An 18,080-nucleotide genomic window follows, 5' to 3' on the forward strand; every position below is an offset into this window, starting at 1 on the left:
TGAGGATTTTTGTTTTCTTGACATTGAGATACAGTCCATACCGAAGGCTAGCTTCCGTTTTTGAACTTCTACAGGCTACCAGAGCTAAGCAAAGATGAGTCTTGTACCAGAATGACCAGTTAATTGTGGCTTGGGTTCTATTGGACAGCTGTTGCCCATCTGAGGCCTTTCTCCTAGTGGGCACTTGTCCCTTAGAGGACACCTTGTAGGAAATGTGACTTATGTTTTCTTTGGGAACCAGTTAATTCCTTGGGTGGGTCTTTGGTCATAAGGTTAAGTCTGTAGGAAACTCTGCTTGTTTGGAAATAAGATATCCACAGGTCATACAGTTCATGAAATAACACCTTTTATTCTCACAAGGGATACCTGTTTCTTGTGAGGAAATGAGGAACAATTTATTAAGCAAAACAGGAACCCAGGTTAAGTTGCCTGGCTGTTAATTGAATGATGGGCAATGGCAGCTCATGTGAAGTTCCCACCCATGGGCAGCTCTGGAGGAGAAAGCTGTAGCTCTGTTTCCAGAAGGATTTCCAGCCGTGGAAGGCCTCTGGGGAAGTCCTGCTCTGTCCTGGAGGGTTTCAGTGAGTCAGAATCGACTCAGTGACAATGGGTCTCACTTTTCATTTGTTGAAATTAAAGACCCTGTTTTGGGAAGAGGTTACAGAGGGGTACTTTTCTAGGAGTAGTGCTTGGCTTTAGTTACGTGGCCTTAACAGAAAAAAGATGTCTTTTGTAGAGACCTTCAGAGTAATGTCCCTGTTAGGTATCTTGTATATGAACATGTACACTCCTTTTCAATTTTAAAAAAAATATTCATTAATTGATGCATTTTCCTTCCTCCCTTTCCCTTCTGCCTCTCCTAGTCCACTTTGCAATGCATCTCTCATTCCAGATTGTTGTCATACATATACAATGTCTAATTGCACTGGGAAAGCCTGCTGTCAGGAACCTCTTCAAAATACTGAAGAGCAATGATGTCAGTCTGGAGACTAAGGTGCACCTGATCTGGGCCTTAGTCTTTGCAATTACTTGCTATGCATCAGAGAGCTGGACAATGACTTGTGATGATAGTAGGAGAATTGATGCCTTTGAGTTGTGGTGTTGGAGAAGAGTATGGAATATACCATAGACTTCTAAGAGAATAGACAGGTTCGTCCTAGAGAGGGTGAGACCAGGATGCTTCTTGGAAGCAAGGATTTTGAAGCTTTGTCTGACATACTTTGGACATGTTGCAAGGAGGGACCAGTCCTTGGAGAGGAACATCATGCTTGGGAAGGTAGAGGGACAGTGCAGGAGAGGAAGACCCCCGATGAGAAGGATTGATTCAGTGAGTGGGGTAATGGGGGTAGATGAATCAGAGACAGTGCGATTGGCACAGGATAGAGCAGGGTTTAGGGCTGTTGTACATGGGGTCACTATGAGTCGCAGGCGACTCGACGGCACATAACAACAACCACATATTTCTTTTAAACAGTTTTTTCCTTCATCTGTTCCAATGCAGTGTTTATTATCTATCCACTCTTTTCATGTTCTCCCACTAAACCCCTATGTCAGTTCTATTTTATAACAGCAGTGTTACACTTTATTTATCCTTTTGTAACAGATATTTCACTCCGCATAATACCCTCTAGAGTCACTGGTGTAGTGTATTATTTTATGAGCCCATTGTTTTCCATTGTGTAAATGTACCATAGTTTTTCTGTCCATTAGTTTATTGATGGACATTTGACTCGCTTCATCTTTTTGCTATTGTGATTAACACAGCAAAAAAACATGGGTGTGCAGGCATCTGTTTGATCCACAGATCTGGTTTCTATAGGGTATATTCCCAGCATTGGAATTGCTGGGTCAGATGACATTTCTATTTCCAACTTGTTGAGAAAGCGCCAGATTGCCTTCCATAGTGGTTGTACCATTTTACACTCCAACAAACAGTGAATATGCATTCCAGTCTTTCCACAACCTTGCCAGCATTTTCTGTTTGCTGCCCTGTTGAACTTTGCCACTTTTTCTGGGGTGAGATGATGTCTCGTAATTGTTTTGATTTGCATCTCTCTGATAGCTAGGGATTTTGAACATTTTTACATATGTTGCTGTCTGAATGTCTTCTTTGGTGAGAAGTTGAACTCCTTTTAGGAACATGGTGCAGAGACTTGGAAGGAGGTGGGAGGGAACTTGTTGGGAATTCTGAAAGGTCTGTGGAGCAGGCTTCATGGCTTCCCTTGGTTCTTTCTGCAGTTGGATGTGGAGACTTTTCTCATGGCCACGTGCCATTCATCTTTTCGAATGTGAACTAGAAAGCGATTTTGGAGGATTTCAATCCATGGAGGTGTAGGCTCTGTCTCGGGGTGGTCCCGTGGTGGAATCCTTCTGTGCACCGAGGAAGTCTGTTTCTCCTGCCTCCCCACTATGGCTAGCTTTCTTTAAGCCCTGAAGGAGAAGGGGCGAGGCTGTTACACAACTCCAGCTTAATCTCCAGCACTTACAGGCCCTTAACCAATCAAGACACGTTGCTTGAGAAAACATTCACGCTCTCACATGGTCACATGTGACTCGGATCAAGAAGAAAGACGCTCCCCTGGCACTGACTGGAGAATGGAGAGCCGCCTGTGCTCTCGGTCGTGGGGTCCACCTGGCGGTGTAGCGTGTCCTTCCCCATGTGGCACAAACAGACCCAAGAAGGACCAGTCTTCCAGAGGAGAGAGGGGAAGGTCATGGTACCTGTCCTGCCCGAGGGAGGCCTCCATTCTAATAGGATGAGCCCCAGGTCCTGGGTACCCGGTGGGGCCCCGTGGACAAGCTGATTTCATCTTCTCTACATCCTTGTCCCCAGTGAGCCACCCTCATGGTGCAGTGGTTAAAACTCTTGCCTGTAATCCTTGAGGTCGGCACTTTGAGCCCAGCAGCGGATCCACCTGAGAAGGATGAGACCATCAGCTCCTTTCACGACTGGAAACCCCACGGGCAGTTCTGCTCTGCTCTGCAGGGTCTGTGAGTCGATTCAGGTGGACGGCAGTGGGTGTGATACTGGTGGGTCCTTCCGTTGGCTGAATAGCCTGAAATTCTGTTGACTCTGGCTATCCTGAAATCCAGCACGTCTCCGTGGAAATGTATTAAATCCCTGAGAGGCCGTGGTGACCCCTTCCTAAGACCTTGAGGCACTGGGAACCCAGGATGCTTCGCTTCTGATTCTTGAAAGACAAGGGACATCTGGTCAGCAAGACCTGGCTTGTCCTGATCCTCATGGATGTCCTAGGTGATGGGGACAGCATTTTCCTCAGGGAACTGTCACAGAGAGATCTGTGAAAGGATCAGGCAGGGCCTCTGACGGGTGGCTGGGATGGGAGGAGGGGGGGTTCTGAAAGACCCTCAGGGTGAAAGGCTGGAGCAGCTCCTTTTCTGAAGTTAGTGGGTTCCAGCCCTCTCCTGGGCAGTCCCGTCTGTGAATCAGGGAAGTCTTGGTGAGTTTGTTGTTGTTGTTAGGTGATGCTAGTAGAGGGTGACTTTTAGTGACCCTTTGAACAACAGACCTGAACCCTGTCCTGTCCTGCGCCACACTCAGTCTCTGACAGTCTCGAGCCCATTGCTGCCACTGTCAGTTCACGTGGTTGAGAGTCTTCCTCTCTTTCGCCGATTGTCCGCCTTCCCAAGCATGAAGTCCCTCTCCAGTGAATAGCCTAGTACCACGCCCAAAGCATGTGAGAGGAAGCTTTATCATCCTTGCCCCACAGAGCACTGGTATACAGTTTAGATCAAGAAAAATGCTTGATGCTTAATCCCAGATCATCAGATTATAAAGACTCGGTGGTAGTGGTGGTGGCTGCCAGTTGCTATCAGGTCACCTCCACCTCACAGGGAGCCTGTGTACAACAGAACGCAACACTGCCGGTCAGTCCTGTGCCCTCCTCGCCTCACGGTCACTGCTGTGTTCAAGCCCTTTGTTGCTGTCTCTGTGTCCGGCCATCTCACCGAATTCTCCCTCTGTGTTATTGACCAAGCGTGATGCCCTTCTTGGCAGCATCTCTTTAATCTTTTTTCCTTTTTAATTTCACAGGCAGTGTAATAAAAATACTGAAGGACCTCATTGAAAAGGAAATTCAAAGGGAGCTCTGGTGGCCTAGTGGCAGGAAGCTGCACTGCAATCCCAGAGGTGCACGGTTCAAATCCACCAGATGCTCTGCTGGAGAAGGAGGGACGGTCTCCTCCTGTACCAGTCAGATCTGATTTGATGGTTTTTGTTGTTGTTAGCTGCCATCGAGTCGTAGACGACTAATAGTAACCCTATGAATGAAAGACCTGAGCACTGTTCATAGAGTTTCCGGAGGCAAGGCATTTCGGAAGTAGATGCTACTCCCGCTTCCAAGCTTGTTTTAATCTGGGAGCTCCACCAAACACTGTCCACCATGGGTAACCATTATCACATTTGACACATCAGTGTCACAGTGTTTAGCATCAGAGCAACCACGAGTTACCTCTGTACAGCAATGCACAGACCAGTGCTATACCACCTAGAAGAATGTTTGACAGAAAAACAATTTGAACCAGGCAACACGCAAATAATAAAATAAAAAAAAATTAAAAAGAAAAGCAAATTCCCTCTAATCCCCGCCATCAGAACATGTAATAGATCTTATTTTTCCAGGGACTTTAAACATGTTGTTGTGTGCCATCAAGTCAGAATTGACTCGTAGCTGACCCTCTAGTGGGCTTTCAGAGGCAGTAAATTGTAAAGGAGGAGATTATTTGTCTCCTAAGGAGTGGCTCATGGATTCAAACCGAGTGCCTTTGGGTTGTCCGTGCGGCTTCTTACCGCTAGACCACCAGCACTCTCTAATGATTTCACAGCTAAGATTTAATACCTGTCAGGTCATCGGGTGATTTGCTAGGACTGGAAAGGCCTCACCTTCTCTTTCTCCTTGTGTTTCTGTAGGAGGTCCTGCAGCAGCTGATTGTGATGAATCTGCCCAATGTTCTGGTGATCGGCAAAGACCCGCTGTCCGGTGAGTGAGAACCCCATCCTGGGTATCCCGGGACCTGGACAATGCCCCGGGCTGCTGTTGGCCACGGAGCCCTGGCTGCCAGCTTGGAGCCAGTGTGCATGAGATCAGGATAGTGAGATTATTGGGACAGGTGATCTTACTCCCTGGAGCTCCAAGTCGAGGGCTTGTTTCCTCCAGAAGAATCAATCTTTCTGCCCCAGGCGATATTAGAGCATGGCATCTATTGGCAGAGGAAGTGGTGCCATCTGCCGCCGCTGGGTCGCTTTGTTCTTGCTCTGGTGGGTGTCTGTGGGGTGGGCTGATGGGGTCCGTTACCTGCTGAACTTACACGGCAGTGGACACCTCCTGTTGTGTCCTGGTACGGCGCTCACGGTCTGTGGGATAGATGCTCATGGTTCTGAGAGACAGGGTGACTCTGGCTGAGACCTCTTGTTTTGGTCAAGAACTTGGCCTGGAATCTTTGGTTTGAGATGAGGAGTAAATCCCGGCAGTGCGGTGGTTATGCACTTGACTACTAATGAACAGGTCAGGGGTTTGAACCCACTAGCTGGTCCAAGGAAGAAACTTTGTGTTTGATTAAACCTTGGAATCCCTTTGGGGCAGTTCTGCTCTGTCCTGTAGGGTCTCTGTCAGTCACACAGTTCATTGGCAGTGGGTTTGCTTGTTTGGTTTTGCATAAGTGACAGGAGGACCGTGGGTCCCAGGGGGTGATGGTTTATAGAGGGGGCTGCAGTGTCCTTATGGTGGTGAGTCCTCCCTCTCACCTCATTGGAGCCTGGCCGCCCTTTTCCTGCCCTCGTAACAGTAGCTGAAGTCACCGTGTCTGGAGGCAAAGGGCTTGGAGTGTGCCAGGGACATTACGCACGGAGGAGCAGCCCTTTTTGGAGCCAGGACCCCGAGGGTGGCCTGTCCAGCTGGGGCTGCGAGCTAAATCACTGCACATAACAGAGGCTCCTTCCTTGCTGGGCCCCAGTTGGCTGGTGCCCCAACTTATCTCAGTAGGAGCCCCTCTCATTCTTCAGTGTGGCTGGGCCCCTCACTCACATGGCCCTCTCTGTTGGTGGCTGCAGAGTTCCTGCGGGGCCACCTGGCTGCCTCCTGCAGAGACACCTGTCACATGGCTCATTAGTGACAGGAATCCCTGGCACTCCTCCTGGCCAGCTCTGTCTTGGTGCCATTTGCTTTTTGGCTTCTTTGCAAAAGTTTCCCAGAGAGAGAGAGAGAGAGAAGAGGAGGTGACCGAATGCAGCTGAGCCACAGCCAGGCCAAGGGGGCCCCGGGCTCAGGAAAGCGGGGATGGCCGTGTCCCTGTCTTGGCTGATCCAGGTGTGATGCTCCCTGGAAGACAGGAGAGATACCTGCAGAGGTGTGTGGCTCCAGGGCCAGAAAGACGTGGTCTGTCAGAAGCAGAAGGGCTGAGAGAAGGACACTCCTCCTGGGCTCTGGGTGAGCCCACCAGCCCTACCTGTGATGTGTCAGAAATGAAAATGAGGCAGTTTGGGTGTTGCTGTAGCCAGCCTGTTTCTGGGTAAGAAAACGGATGCTCTTTATGTGTTTGTTGCTATCTGAATGTCTTCTTTGGTGAAGTGTCTGTTCATATCTTGTGCCCAGTTTTCAGTTGGATTGTTTATCTTGTTGTGGTGCTCGAATATTTTATAAATTTTAGCTATAAGTCCCTTATCTGACATGTCATTACCATCTCAGTGCCCGTCAACAAACGAATAGATAGAGAAGCTTTGGGATATTCACACAATGGAATACTACGCTGCATTGAAAACCAAGGAACTCGTGCAATATTATTCAAAATGGGTGACCCTGGAGGACATTGTGCTGAGGGAAGTATCTCAGTCACAAAACGACAAATCCTGTGTAGTGCCATTGTTGTAAAATGGGACTGACATTGGGGTTGCGGAGGGGGGGAGACTGAGAAAGAGGGGATAAATAATGTATACTGCTTTGAAACAGATGAGGGAAAGAACTGTTTAAAAGGGATATGTGATTAGGCATTATTGTCCTGACAGGAGTCCAGAACGAAGGCTGCATCATGGGGTGGACTTGGGGGGAGGGATTGTAGAACAATGAAAGAATTTTTCTTTTACTTTTCAAAGAGAGGAGCAAACTGGGGAGGGGGGAGGGGCAGGGAGAAAAGTGCAGCAGTGAATGAATGGAAATCTAAAGTCTCTGTAAATTTTCATTAAAATTAATAATAAAAATAAAGAAAGGAAAAAAAAAAAACTGATGCTCACGGGGACAGTGTAACCTGCCCTTGACTAGATCACTCAGAGGAACCTGGCTGACCTGTATCCCATGCCAGCGCCAGGTCCAGCCATATGCAGCTGCCAATACCTGGCCTGTAAAAAAGCTGTTTTGTACAGTTCACCTGATAGTAAACGCATCTCCCTTCCTCAGAACACGCACACACCTACCATTTCCTCAGCCTAGCTTCCCGCCTACCTGCTGTTCAGCCCCGCTAACCTGCCCAGCAGGTATCCTTCCTTTCCGGAACCTTCTGAAAATCTCTCTGTCTTTCACCACAAGGCATTCTTCCCTCACCGTAATCCAGGCTCCGGGTTTTCTCTTACCCATGCCTCCAGCCTACCACTTCCTGGCATTCTACTCCAGGCTTTCACCCTACCTACCCTCCCAGCTTTGTACTTTAACAGTCTTGGCCCAACATTTCATCCACCTGTGCCCCCCTCTGTTGGCTCCCTGGAATCCTGCTCCAGGCTCTCCCCTGCTCTTGCCCCAGGCCTCCCCGGAGTACGTCAGGGGCAGCCCCTCTGCCAGTGGAGGAAAGGCTGCTGGGTACACAACACCCCCTCCCCAGAGGTCCTGGCACTGAGGCCTTCAAGGACTTGTGGATGCTGGTTTTATAACAGCTCTCTGAACGTATAATTTACATACCATAAAACTCACTCCCCTTTAATGTGCGGTTCAGTGATTTTTTTTTTTTTAAATTCTGTAAAGGTACAAAGAGTTGCTCAACCTTCTGCTCAGCCAAGTTTCAGAATGTTTAAGGAGAACTGATTTTAAACCAGCAGATGAATCCTGTTCTCCCAGCCCCCGCATGCTAATCAGCACACCAGATTTTTAAGCTAGAAATCACGTCTTATCAGTATACTTTTAAATTTTCTTAATGATTTCTTTTTTATTTGAGTGAAAGTTTATAAATTACACAGATGTTTAATGTAGTCATTCACGGACATTTTGTTCTGTAATGTTTTGTTAACTATTGTTGATTAATTTATTACAATCTCTTATGAACTATTCTTTCCCTTTTTTCTAACTTAACAATTAATTTTTATTCCTCCATTCTAATCACTGTTAATCTTCCAAGATTGATCCTATCTGCCTACAAACGTACCTTTGTAATTGTTACATGCCGTCAAGTCAGTTGTGACTCAGAGACCCTAGGCATAATAAGCAATGAGCCCTGCTCTATCCTGAGCCAATCTCGCTGTCTCCAACACACCTACCCCCGTTCCCCCAGTCACCGAGTCACTCTGTCTCATCCAGGGTCTTCCTTTCCTGTGCTGTCTGTCCCTCCACCTTTCCAAGCACGCTGTTCTTGTGCAAAGACTGGTCCCTCCTGACAACATGCTCCAAAGTAGGTTAGACAGTTTCAAAATCCTTGCCTCCAAGCAGCAACTTAGTTTCACCTTCTCTAGGACAGACCTGTTCATTCTCTTGAAAGTCCATGGTGTGTACAATGCTCTTCTCCAGCACCAGAACTCAAAGGCATCGATTCTTCTTCTGCCATCCTTAGTCATTGTCCAGCTCTCACATGCACAGCAGGTAATTATGAAGACTACGGCATGGATCAGGCTCACCTTAGTCTCCAAACTGACATCGTTTCTCTTTAGCATCTCAGGAGGTCTCTGACAGAAGATTTTTCCAATGCAGTTTGGTTTTTGATTTCCTAACTGATGGTACCAACTTTTCCTTTTTGTTACATGCCCTCAGATCACTTGGAACTCAGCAACCCTATGTACAACAGCCCTAAACCCTGCTCTGTCCTGAGCTAATCTTATTGTCTCTGATACACCCATCCCCATTACCCCAGTCACTGAGTCACTCCATCTCATCGAGGGTTTTCCCCTCCTGCACTGTCCCTCCACCCTCCCAAGCATGATGTCCCTCACTCTCCAAGGACTGGTCCCTCCTTGCAACATGCCCAGAATATGTTAGTTTTTTATAGTAGTGGTCTTTGTGGTCACTAATTGTCCTTCTGTGAATTTCTTGTTGTTGTTATGTACCGTCAAGTCGTTGGCGACTCATAGTGACCCTATGAACGAAAGCCCTCAACAGTTGCGTGACTTCCATTCTTTCTCCAGGTTCATAGGGTTTCCAGAGGCAAGCTATTTATGGAAGTGGATGCCAGTCCTGCTTCCAGGCTTGTTTTAATCGGGGAGCTCCACCAAACACTGTCCACCATGGGTAACCATTATCGCATTTGACACATCATTGTCACAGTGTTTAGCTTCACAGCGACCACAGGTTACCTCTGTACAGCAAGAGGACACATCAGGGCTATAAGACCTAGAAGAATGTTTCACCAAAAACAATTAAAGACATGCTTTAGGGCCACAGATTAGAGTCACTCACCGTTGGCTTGGTCGCATCACTTTCGGTCCACTACGCCAACTGATCTCTCTTTATGTTGTTAAGTGTCGTCGAATCGTTGGCAACTCATACTGACCCTATGAACGAAAATACTTTTATAAGAAAATTGTTTTATTGTGTTGAAAGCTGATAAGACACTTTCTGATTCAGTGTTACTCATGTCTGGTTTGGGGATGCGTACTCTATCCATCATATTATGCATCTATTTGTTGGCCCGGGGCCTTTGATGTGGGGAACCTGCTCCCAGCTCATCGGGAAGGCTTGGGGGGTAAAACTCTCCCTCTGGGGGCATCTGTTGTCCCTCTTCAGGTGCTCCAGGCTTCATGATTGCAGTGTCAGGCCCTGGACCAGTTGGCGGCTCTTGGGGACAGTGCCTGCCACACGGTCAAGTCCAGGAAGACTGGAGCTGGCCTGGAGTGGGGAGACTCCGACAAGCTTTCCCAAGGGACTGAGAGAGCAGGGATGTTGGCAGGGCGACCCGCAGCAAGGAGACACCCCCGGGGGGCCAGAAGAAAGAGAGAGGCGTATTTATGGAATTGCGCTTTCTGTTTTGAATTTTAAAAATAGATGTGTGAAGTGTTTTGTGTTTCTTTTTAAATGAAGAACTTCATTGGTTTCTTTTTATTTATGTGACTGCCTGGAAAGGGTTTTCTTTTTCTTTCTTTTTTTTTTCTTTTTGTATACAGCTGATTCTGTCATCACACACTTTTATCAAAGGCCCATCTGTGCCTTTTTGGGCCGATGCTAGCCGTATAGTGTTATTTATAACACCTTTGATTTGGGTTTTTCTGGAAATACACCATGTGGCCTCAGCTCCTGGGTGGGGGTGGGTAGGACAGGTCTGAATAGAACAGCTAGTGAACCCCAGCTTCATACAGGATGACATGAAACGATCTCCAGAAGCCAAGAATCTGTCCTGCGTTTTCTGACCTAGTCAGGAGCTGTGACAGCTCCCGGGATGACGGGATTTTTCTCTGTATCTGGCGTACTTCCTGCATCATCAGTCAGAGCGATGTTCTCTTGTCCTGCTCTGGATGGCATTCAAGGACAGCTCTGGGAAGGAGGGAATGCTTCGTGTCCTTGGAAGTGCTTTACTAATCTGCTGGGGGAGCCTGCCCCTGGCTGAGACCCCCCACATCCTCACAGGGGCCAGATGGCAGCACTTTGGTCCCCAGGGAGCCCGCTCCCAGCCCTCTCTGGCTTCCACGGTGTGGCCCTCACAGGACGGTCACCTCACTGCTGCTGGCCTTCCCCCACTGTCTTCTCAGGACGAGTCCGCATTGTCTTGTCTCCTTGGCCAGGTCCTCCCCGTCTCTCTCACCTCATGTCCATCCCCTCATGGGCATCTTAGATCGGATCCCTCTCTTCTCCTCCTTGTGCTTGGTCACTGTTTGGCTGGCCACTACCACCTCCTCCTGGCTGCCACTCTGCCCTCCCGTGTGCTCTGGTCCCAACACAGTGACGGAGTGATCTGCATATGAAGGAGCTCAGATGGGACCACCCTGTGCCTGAAGTCCTCTCGTAGCTGTCCACCTCTCCATCTGTCCCGATAGCAGAACATCCTTTCCTCTGGTGCCCATGCTGACCGCTTCTGCAAGCCTTTGCTTGGATGCTGCCTTCTGCTCTGACCTGTCCATTTCGAATCACTGCTTTCTGTGCTGCTTATCCTCTGTCCAGCTTGGTTTTCTCTTTCCCTTTCCCATAGCCCCTTCATTTCCTGTGGCGGCCTGGTGGCTCAGAGGTAGAGTTCTGGTCTTCCCCGTGAGAGACCCAGCTTAGATTTCCCATGGTGCACCTCCTTTCCAGCCACGAGCCCTCTGTCAGGGGAGGCCTGTGTGTTGCTGGGAAGCCGATTGAGGGTCCATGGAGCTTCTGAATGGAAATGGACTAGGAAGAAAGGCCTGGTGACAGACGTACCAGCATCAGCCACTGAAAACACTGTGGACCCAAACAGTCTGGTTTGCAGCTGTTTATGAGGACGACACAGGACAGGCCAACACCTTGTCCCAGTGTACGCAGGGCTGCCCTGAGTTCAGGACCAACCGGATAATGTCTGATCACAATTTAATATAAATGCATTTATTTTGTTATGTCTGCTGTATTGTCCTTTTCCCATTTTTGCTTCTAAGCACTTGTGATGACAAATTTTTTTTTAAAAATTGCAACTCTGTTAGCATTTGGACCAGTGCTTGGCACATAGTAGGTGCTCAATGAACAGTGTTAGGGCTGGAGACTGTGTTTACCTCCTTCTCCTCACCTCACAATCCTCCTCCTCCTCCTCCTTTTCCTCCTCTTCTACTTCTTCCCTTCCTCCCCCTTCCTCCTCCAACTCCTTCCCCCTCCCTTTCTTCCCCTTCTCCCTCCCCACTCCCCACTCCGGCCCTTCCTCCTCTGCCTCCTCCCCCTTCTCCCCTCCTCCTCTCCCTCCTCCCCCTCCTCTCCCTCTTCCCCCTCCTCCTCTGCCTCCTTATCTCCCCACCTCCCCACCTCCTCATATTCTTCACAAGCTTTAACAACATACTCTAGCATTTTTAAAGGTCAGGTGTCACTGGTCAAGGTCAGCTGAGATCTGTGTTCCCACGTGTGTGTGTGTCCTGTCCCCCTCTCTGCTGGCCATACATCTGTTTAATCCTGTCTGCTTTTGTGTTGATGAGCACTCGGGCGGACCGCATTTCCTTAACAGTTCACAGATGCCGTGTTTTTGACAGTTGAAGGTTCATTACAACCCTGTGTTGAGGACCAAGTCTGGCAGTGCCCGTCTTCTGACATCTCCTGCTCCTTTCGTGTCTCCGTCATGTTATAATGTTTCAGACTCTTTGACCGTGCTGTCACTCACTGAGGATAGACGCCTTTGAATTGTGGCGTTGGACAGGGGTAGCGAATATCGGATGGACTGCCTGAAGATCAAACCGATCCGCCTTGAAGGAACTGCAACCAGGCTGCTCCTTAGAGACGAGGATGGGCATGTTGTCGGAAAGAGTTAGTTCTTGGGAGAAGGGCATTCTGCTTGGAAAGGTAGAGGGTCTGCAAAGGAGAGGAATGCTTCCAGATACATGGAACACTGGGCTTGAGCATGACCGAGAACTTGAGGATGGTGCACGCTAGGGCAGAGTTGTGGCCCAATGACACCTAACAACAGTTACTTCAGTAGACAACTCGACCCATTAATTCTTCATTGGATTTTCCAGGTTGTAGATCAAATGGGAGGAGATTGCCTATCTTTCCCCTGCAGAGCCATCGGTACATTTAAACCACCAGCTCTCAAAGGACTGTGCTATCAGAACTCCCTTGTTAGACTACAGTGCAAAGATGACTTCTGTACACACTTGTTGTTAAGTGCCATCGAGTTGTAGATGACTCATAGCGATCCTGTGAACAAAACACCTGAAACTTGTATAACTTTCATTGTTTCTGCAGGTTCATAGGGTTTCCAGAGGCAAGCTGTTTCGGAAGTGGATGCCACTTCTGCTTACAAGCTTGTTTTAATCGGGGAACACCACCAAACACTGTCCACCATGGGTAACCATTAACACATTCACACATTAGTGTCACAGTGTTCAGCTTCACAGTGACCACGAGTTACCTCTGTACAGCAAATGGGCAGACCAGTGCTATACCATTTATAAGAATCTTGGACTAAAAACAATTAAAACCAGGCTTGAGGGCCGTGGATTAAAATCACCCACTTTTGGTTTGGGAGCTTGTGGTTTAAAACAAGCTTGGAAGCAGGAGTGGCATCCAGTTCCAAAATAGCTTGCCTCTGGAAACTCTGTGAACTTGGAGAAAAGATCGAAGTTATACAAGTGTTCAGGTCTTTCATTGATAGGGTTGCTATGAGTCGTCTACTACTCGACGGCACTTAACAACAACAACAAAGAGAGAACAACTGTGTAAACGCTATGAACTGTATACACTAGGAAACACACAGACAAAATTCATGTGGCTTTCTTTATCACATGTGCTTTATTATAGTGGTGGGACTCCCTGGGACTCCAAGTCTCGGGAAACCCCAGAGATTGTATCTGCTTTATCACGAGAGCAGGTCCCCTCTTGGACCAGATCTCTCTCTGCTCCCAGATCAGGCTGCAAAGCATCGCTGTGCCTCAGCCCGGCCTGTCACTGTGCCACATGCAGGGAAAAAGACTAGATTTGTCTGACGGGAAGCCAGGGTGTTAGCAAATTAATTTCTGTGATGAATCATAGAGCAGCAGTGCTGGAAGACAACGCTGGTTTTTCTTCCAAGGTTTGTATCTCAGTGCAGTAATGGCTTGCAGACTTGTAAATTGCTGATAACCATCAGAGCTTTTTACAGTGGGTGGGAGGCACACAGTGGAGAAGGCAGGCCCAGAGAGGTGAGGGCTGGGAGATAAAAGATGTCTTTACCACTGTCAGTTGTGCTTGTGGTAGAGAAAGGTACAATCCTGTCAGTTTTGATTCATAGCAGCTCCTTGTAACCGAGTAGAACTGCCTGGTAAAGCTTTCTAGTCTGAAGTCTTTACAGAAACATTTCAGCAGGACTTTCTCCAGAGGAGCTGCTGGGTGAGTTTGGACTGCCAACCTTTCATTCAGTTGTTGTTGTTGTTATGTGCCGTCGAGTCGCTTGCAACTCATAGCGACCCTATGTACAACAGCCCTAAATTCTGCTCTGTCCTGTGCCAATCGCACTGTCTCTGACACTCCCATCCCAATTATCCCAGTCACTGAATCAGTCCACCTCATTGAGGGCCTTCCTCTCCTGTGCTGTCCCTCCACCCTCCCAAGCATGATGTCCTTCTCTAAGGACCGGTCTCTCCTCACAACATGTCCAAAGTATGTCAGACGAAGCCTTAGAATCCTTGCCTCCAAGAAGCAGCCCAGTTTAACCCTTTCCAGGATGAATGTTTGTTTTCCTAGCAGTCCATCGTACCCCCAATACTCTTCTCCAGCACCACAGCTCAAAGGCATCAACTCTCCTTCTATCCTCCTTAGTCATTGTCCAACTCTCTGATGCATAACAAGTGATAGCAAAGACCATGGCCTGTATCAGGCGCACCTTAGTCTCTAAAGAGACACCATTGCTCTTCAGTACTTTGGAGAGGTCCCTATCAGCAGACTTTCCCATGGCAATACGTCTTCTAATTTCCTGGCTGCTGGTGCCGAGATTGTTGACTCCACAATAAGGGATATATCTTTCACTTTACTATAAAATGCTGGTCTGTCTGATACTCCTCTATATCTGAACATTCAGACTAAGACAGACTAGGAAGAAGGATTGGCCATCCACTTCTGAAATAGCAGGCCTCCGAAAACCCCATGTACCTATGTATTTCATTCAGTAGGCAAGCATTTATGCATTGTGGTATCAGGGCTGCTGTGTGTATGGAATCCCAGTCATGGATCTTAAGAGGACTGGCCACTGGCCTTGTGTCATTCAGGGTGTGTTACATAGTCTAAATGCTGGGCAGGGTGCCCAGAGGCCAGGGTGGGCAGACCCATGCCATACCGCCAGGGCTTGTCCTGGGTATGGCCACAGTCTTTGAGGGTGGCCCTGGTGTGAAAATGGAGTGGACGCTCTGACCTTTTCTGAGGTCATACGAGGGGAGGGGGATTAAGATCAGCAGCTCAAGGCTGCCTCCTGTGAGGTGGGCATCACACATGCCTTCTTTCTGCTGCCTTTTACCAGCTCTGAGACCAGCCTTCCACTGCACTCTCTACCTCTCATTGCGGTGGCCACACGAACTCCCAGCCAATACTCAGGATAGGTTTATTGGAGAAGTACTAGGTTAATGTATGAGTCCTGGTGGCCTAGTGGTAAGGAGTTATGTTGCCAACTCAAAAGCAGGGGGTTCGAATCCACCAGCTACCCCAGGAGAGAAAGATAGACAATCTCCTGTGCAATTTACAGCCTCTGAGAACCCACTGGACGGTCAGCTGTTGGTCAGTTCCAACTTGACAGCACCTGACTACCCCAACTAATACAGTTCAGGATTAGGGTCCAGGGCACAGTTCTTCAAATAGGACTGCCTCTCACCTGTACTCACAGTAGGCTCTCCCTGGCCTTTAGTCCCTGTGGACTGTCCTGGCCTCTGTCCTGCTTGCTCTGCTCTCATCTCTTCTTTTTTTGAAGTAGTAAGAGTCCCTGTTTGCCTCTGCAATGGTTCTTTGTAAGCCTAGCAGGATGGCAAAACCGGCCAGACTGAAAACAAAACCAGACACACTGAAGTGTGTCCAACCTCTATAAGCTATTGACCAGTCCCCTTGTTTGGGTTTCACACACCTCATCTGTGTTGTCAAACCTCCATAAGCTCTGGTGGCCTAGTGGTAAGGAGTTGCACTGGCAACCCAAAGGTACAGGGTTCAAAGCCACCAGCTTCATGGGAGAAAGATGGACAATCTCCTTTGCCTCAAAACCCACTGGAGGGTCAGCTATGGGTTGGTTCTGTCTGAGGGTATACAATGGCAAGCCCTCTTAAGGGCATCATGTGTTTATTTGCATTGCTAGCAAACTATCCAGTCCCTGTGGTGGACCACAGGTACCTCATTTGCATATTCCCACACCATCACTCCTCAGAGTCACAAGGGCATGGTGACAAAGGCCGTGCATCACCCTGCATCTCTGGAGTGTGCTCTCTGCTCCTCAGTGGTCCAGCCAGCCCTCAGTTTCCCCTCCTTGCAGAGGTTGCAGAAGGGGCTTCCCCCAGAACTCAAGAGTCCCCGTTCTGTGTCTTCCCATTTCCACTGCTAGTACAGGCCACTGGGGACACCCACTTCTGAGCCTCCCTGAAGACCACATCTGCGTCCACCTCCTCTTCCTGGCCTCGCCCTGCCCAGACTCTCCCTCCACTTCTCCTTGGCCAGATATCCTCTGGGTCCAGACTTTGGCTGTCGTGAACCTCTCCAGAGTGCTAAAAAATCAGGGATGTCAGTGTAGACGTTAAGGTGCCTCTGACCCAAGCCATGATCTTTTCATTACTTCCTGCGCATCTGAAAGTGGGGCAGTGATTAAGGAGGACAGCCTTTGAGCTGTGGTGTTGGGGAAGAGCACTAAATGTCCTCTGGACTGCCGAAAGAACAGGTGTGTCTTGGAGAAAGTGCAGCCAGGGTGCACCTCGGAGGCAGGAGTGATGAAGCTTTCTCTCACATGCTTTGGGCATATTGTCCGGAGAGGCTAGTTCTTGGACATCATGCCGGGCAAGGTGGAGGGGTCAGAGGAGGAGATGAACACCCTCAATGAGATGGATTGGCACAGTGACCGTAACAGTGGACTTGAGCATATTAGAGATTGAGAGGATGTTTCAGAAAAGGGCGAAGTTCAGCCTGTTGTTCAAAAGATCGCTGTGACTTGTGGTTAATGGCACCTAACACAACAGTAACAACTTGGTCCAGGTTGTAGAGGGGAGGAAAACTGCCCTAAATCAGACTTGCTGGGGCAAAAAGTATAAAGAGCAAAGGAAAATAGGATTGCTGCCTCAGCAGGTCAGGAAGGCTCCCTGGAGGAGGTGGTGTTTGGCTGGGCTTCTAAGGACAGAGCTGAAATTTAGAGAGCTTGGAGTATGCTAGTAACTTTGTGCAGTGTGGCTAGTTCTGGGGGGGCCAGGAAGCAGCCTTCTCTTCCTGCTAAAGTGTCAGTTTCAATAAGCCGGTGGGAAGGGGGGCTCCTTGCAATTTAATATTTAACCCTCTTGGTATTTATGTGCTCAGTTAAGGGTGTCCAGGAAGTGCTTTTCAGGCTCCATAGAAACCATCCCTGAGTGCACACTGTGTAGCTCTGCCTCTCCGTGACCTGTGGGTACTCGCTGAATGAAGGCTGGGCTCGCAGAGGGTTCAGGGTTCATTATGGGGAGTGAGGTCTTGTTGCTGGGACTGTTGTCAAAAGCCCAAGGGCTGTCTTCTCCCAGGGCCCCAACACTCATAGGCCCTTCTTCCCAGGGCCCGCCACCCACAGCCCTCTCTCCCTAGGACCCTGCCCCTCACAGCCGCCTCTCCCCAGGGCCCTGCCACCCACAGCCCCCTCTCCCCAGGGCCCTTACACCCACAGCTCCCTCTTCTCAGGACCCTGCCCCTCACAGCCCCCTGTTCCCAGGACCCTGCCCCACAGCCCCTTCTCCTTAAGGCCCTGCTTCTCACAGCTCCGTCTCTCTAGGCCCCTGCCACCCACAGCACCGCCCCCCCCCAGGGCCCTGCCACCCACAGCTCCCTCTCCACAGGGCCCTCTTCCTCACAGCCCCCTCTCCACAGGGCCCTCTTCCTCACAACCTCCCTCTCCCCAGGGCCCTGCCTCTCACAGCCTCCCTCTCCACAGGGCCCTGCCTCTCACAGTCCCCTCTCCCCAAGGCCCTGCCTCTCACAGCCCCTTCTCCCCAGGGCCCTGCCTCTCACAGCCCCCTCTCCACAGGGCCCTCTTCCTCACAGCCCCCTCTCCACAGGGCCCTGCCTCTCACAGCCCCCTCTCCCCAGGGCCCTGCCTCTCACAGCCCC

The 18,080-nt window shown here is 49.3% G+C and overlaps 1 protein-coding gene across 1 annotated transcript in view; it reads left to right on the top strand.

Moving 5' to 3' along the window:
• Positions 1-18,080, top strand: part of CCDC88C (coiled-coil domain containing 88C) — a 180,324-nt gene that overhangs the window by 68,853 nt on the left and 93,391 nt on the right. The window contains exon 4 of the mRNA XM_006879117.1: positions 4,931-5,000. Within this exon, the coding sequence (XP_006879179.1) occupies positions 4,931-5,000 (70 nt within the window). The remainder of the gene's footprint in view (positions 1-4,930; positions 5,001-18,080) is intronic.

This window comes from Elephantulus edwardii, unplaced genomic scaffold (assembly GCF_000299155.1).
Source record: "Elephantulus edwardii isolate Elephantulus edwardi_28Jun2011 unplaced genomic scaffold, EleEdw1.0 scaffold00002, whole genome shotgun sequence".
In the NCBI taxonomy this organism is placed as follows: Eukaryota; Metazoa; Chordata; class Mammalia; order Macroscelidea; family Macroscelididae; genus Elephantulus; species Elephantulus edwardii.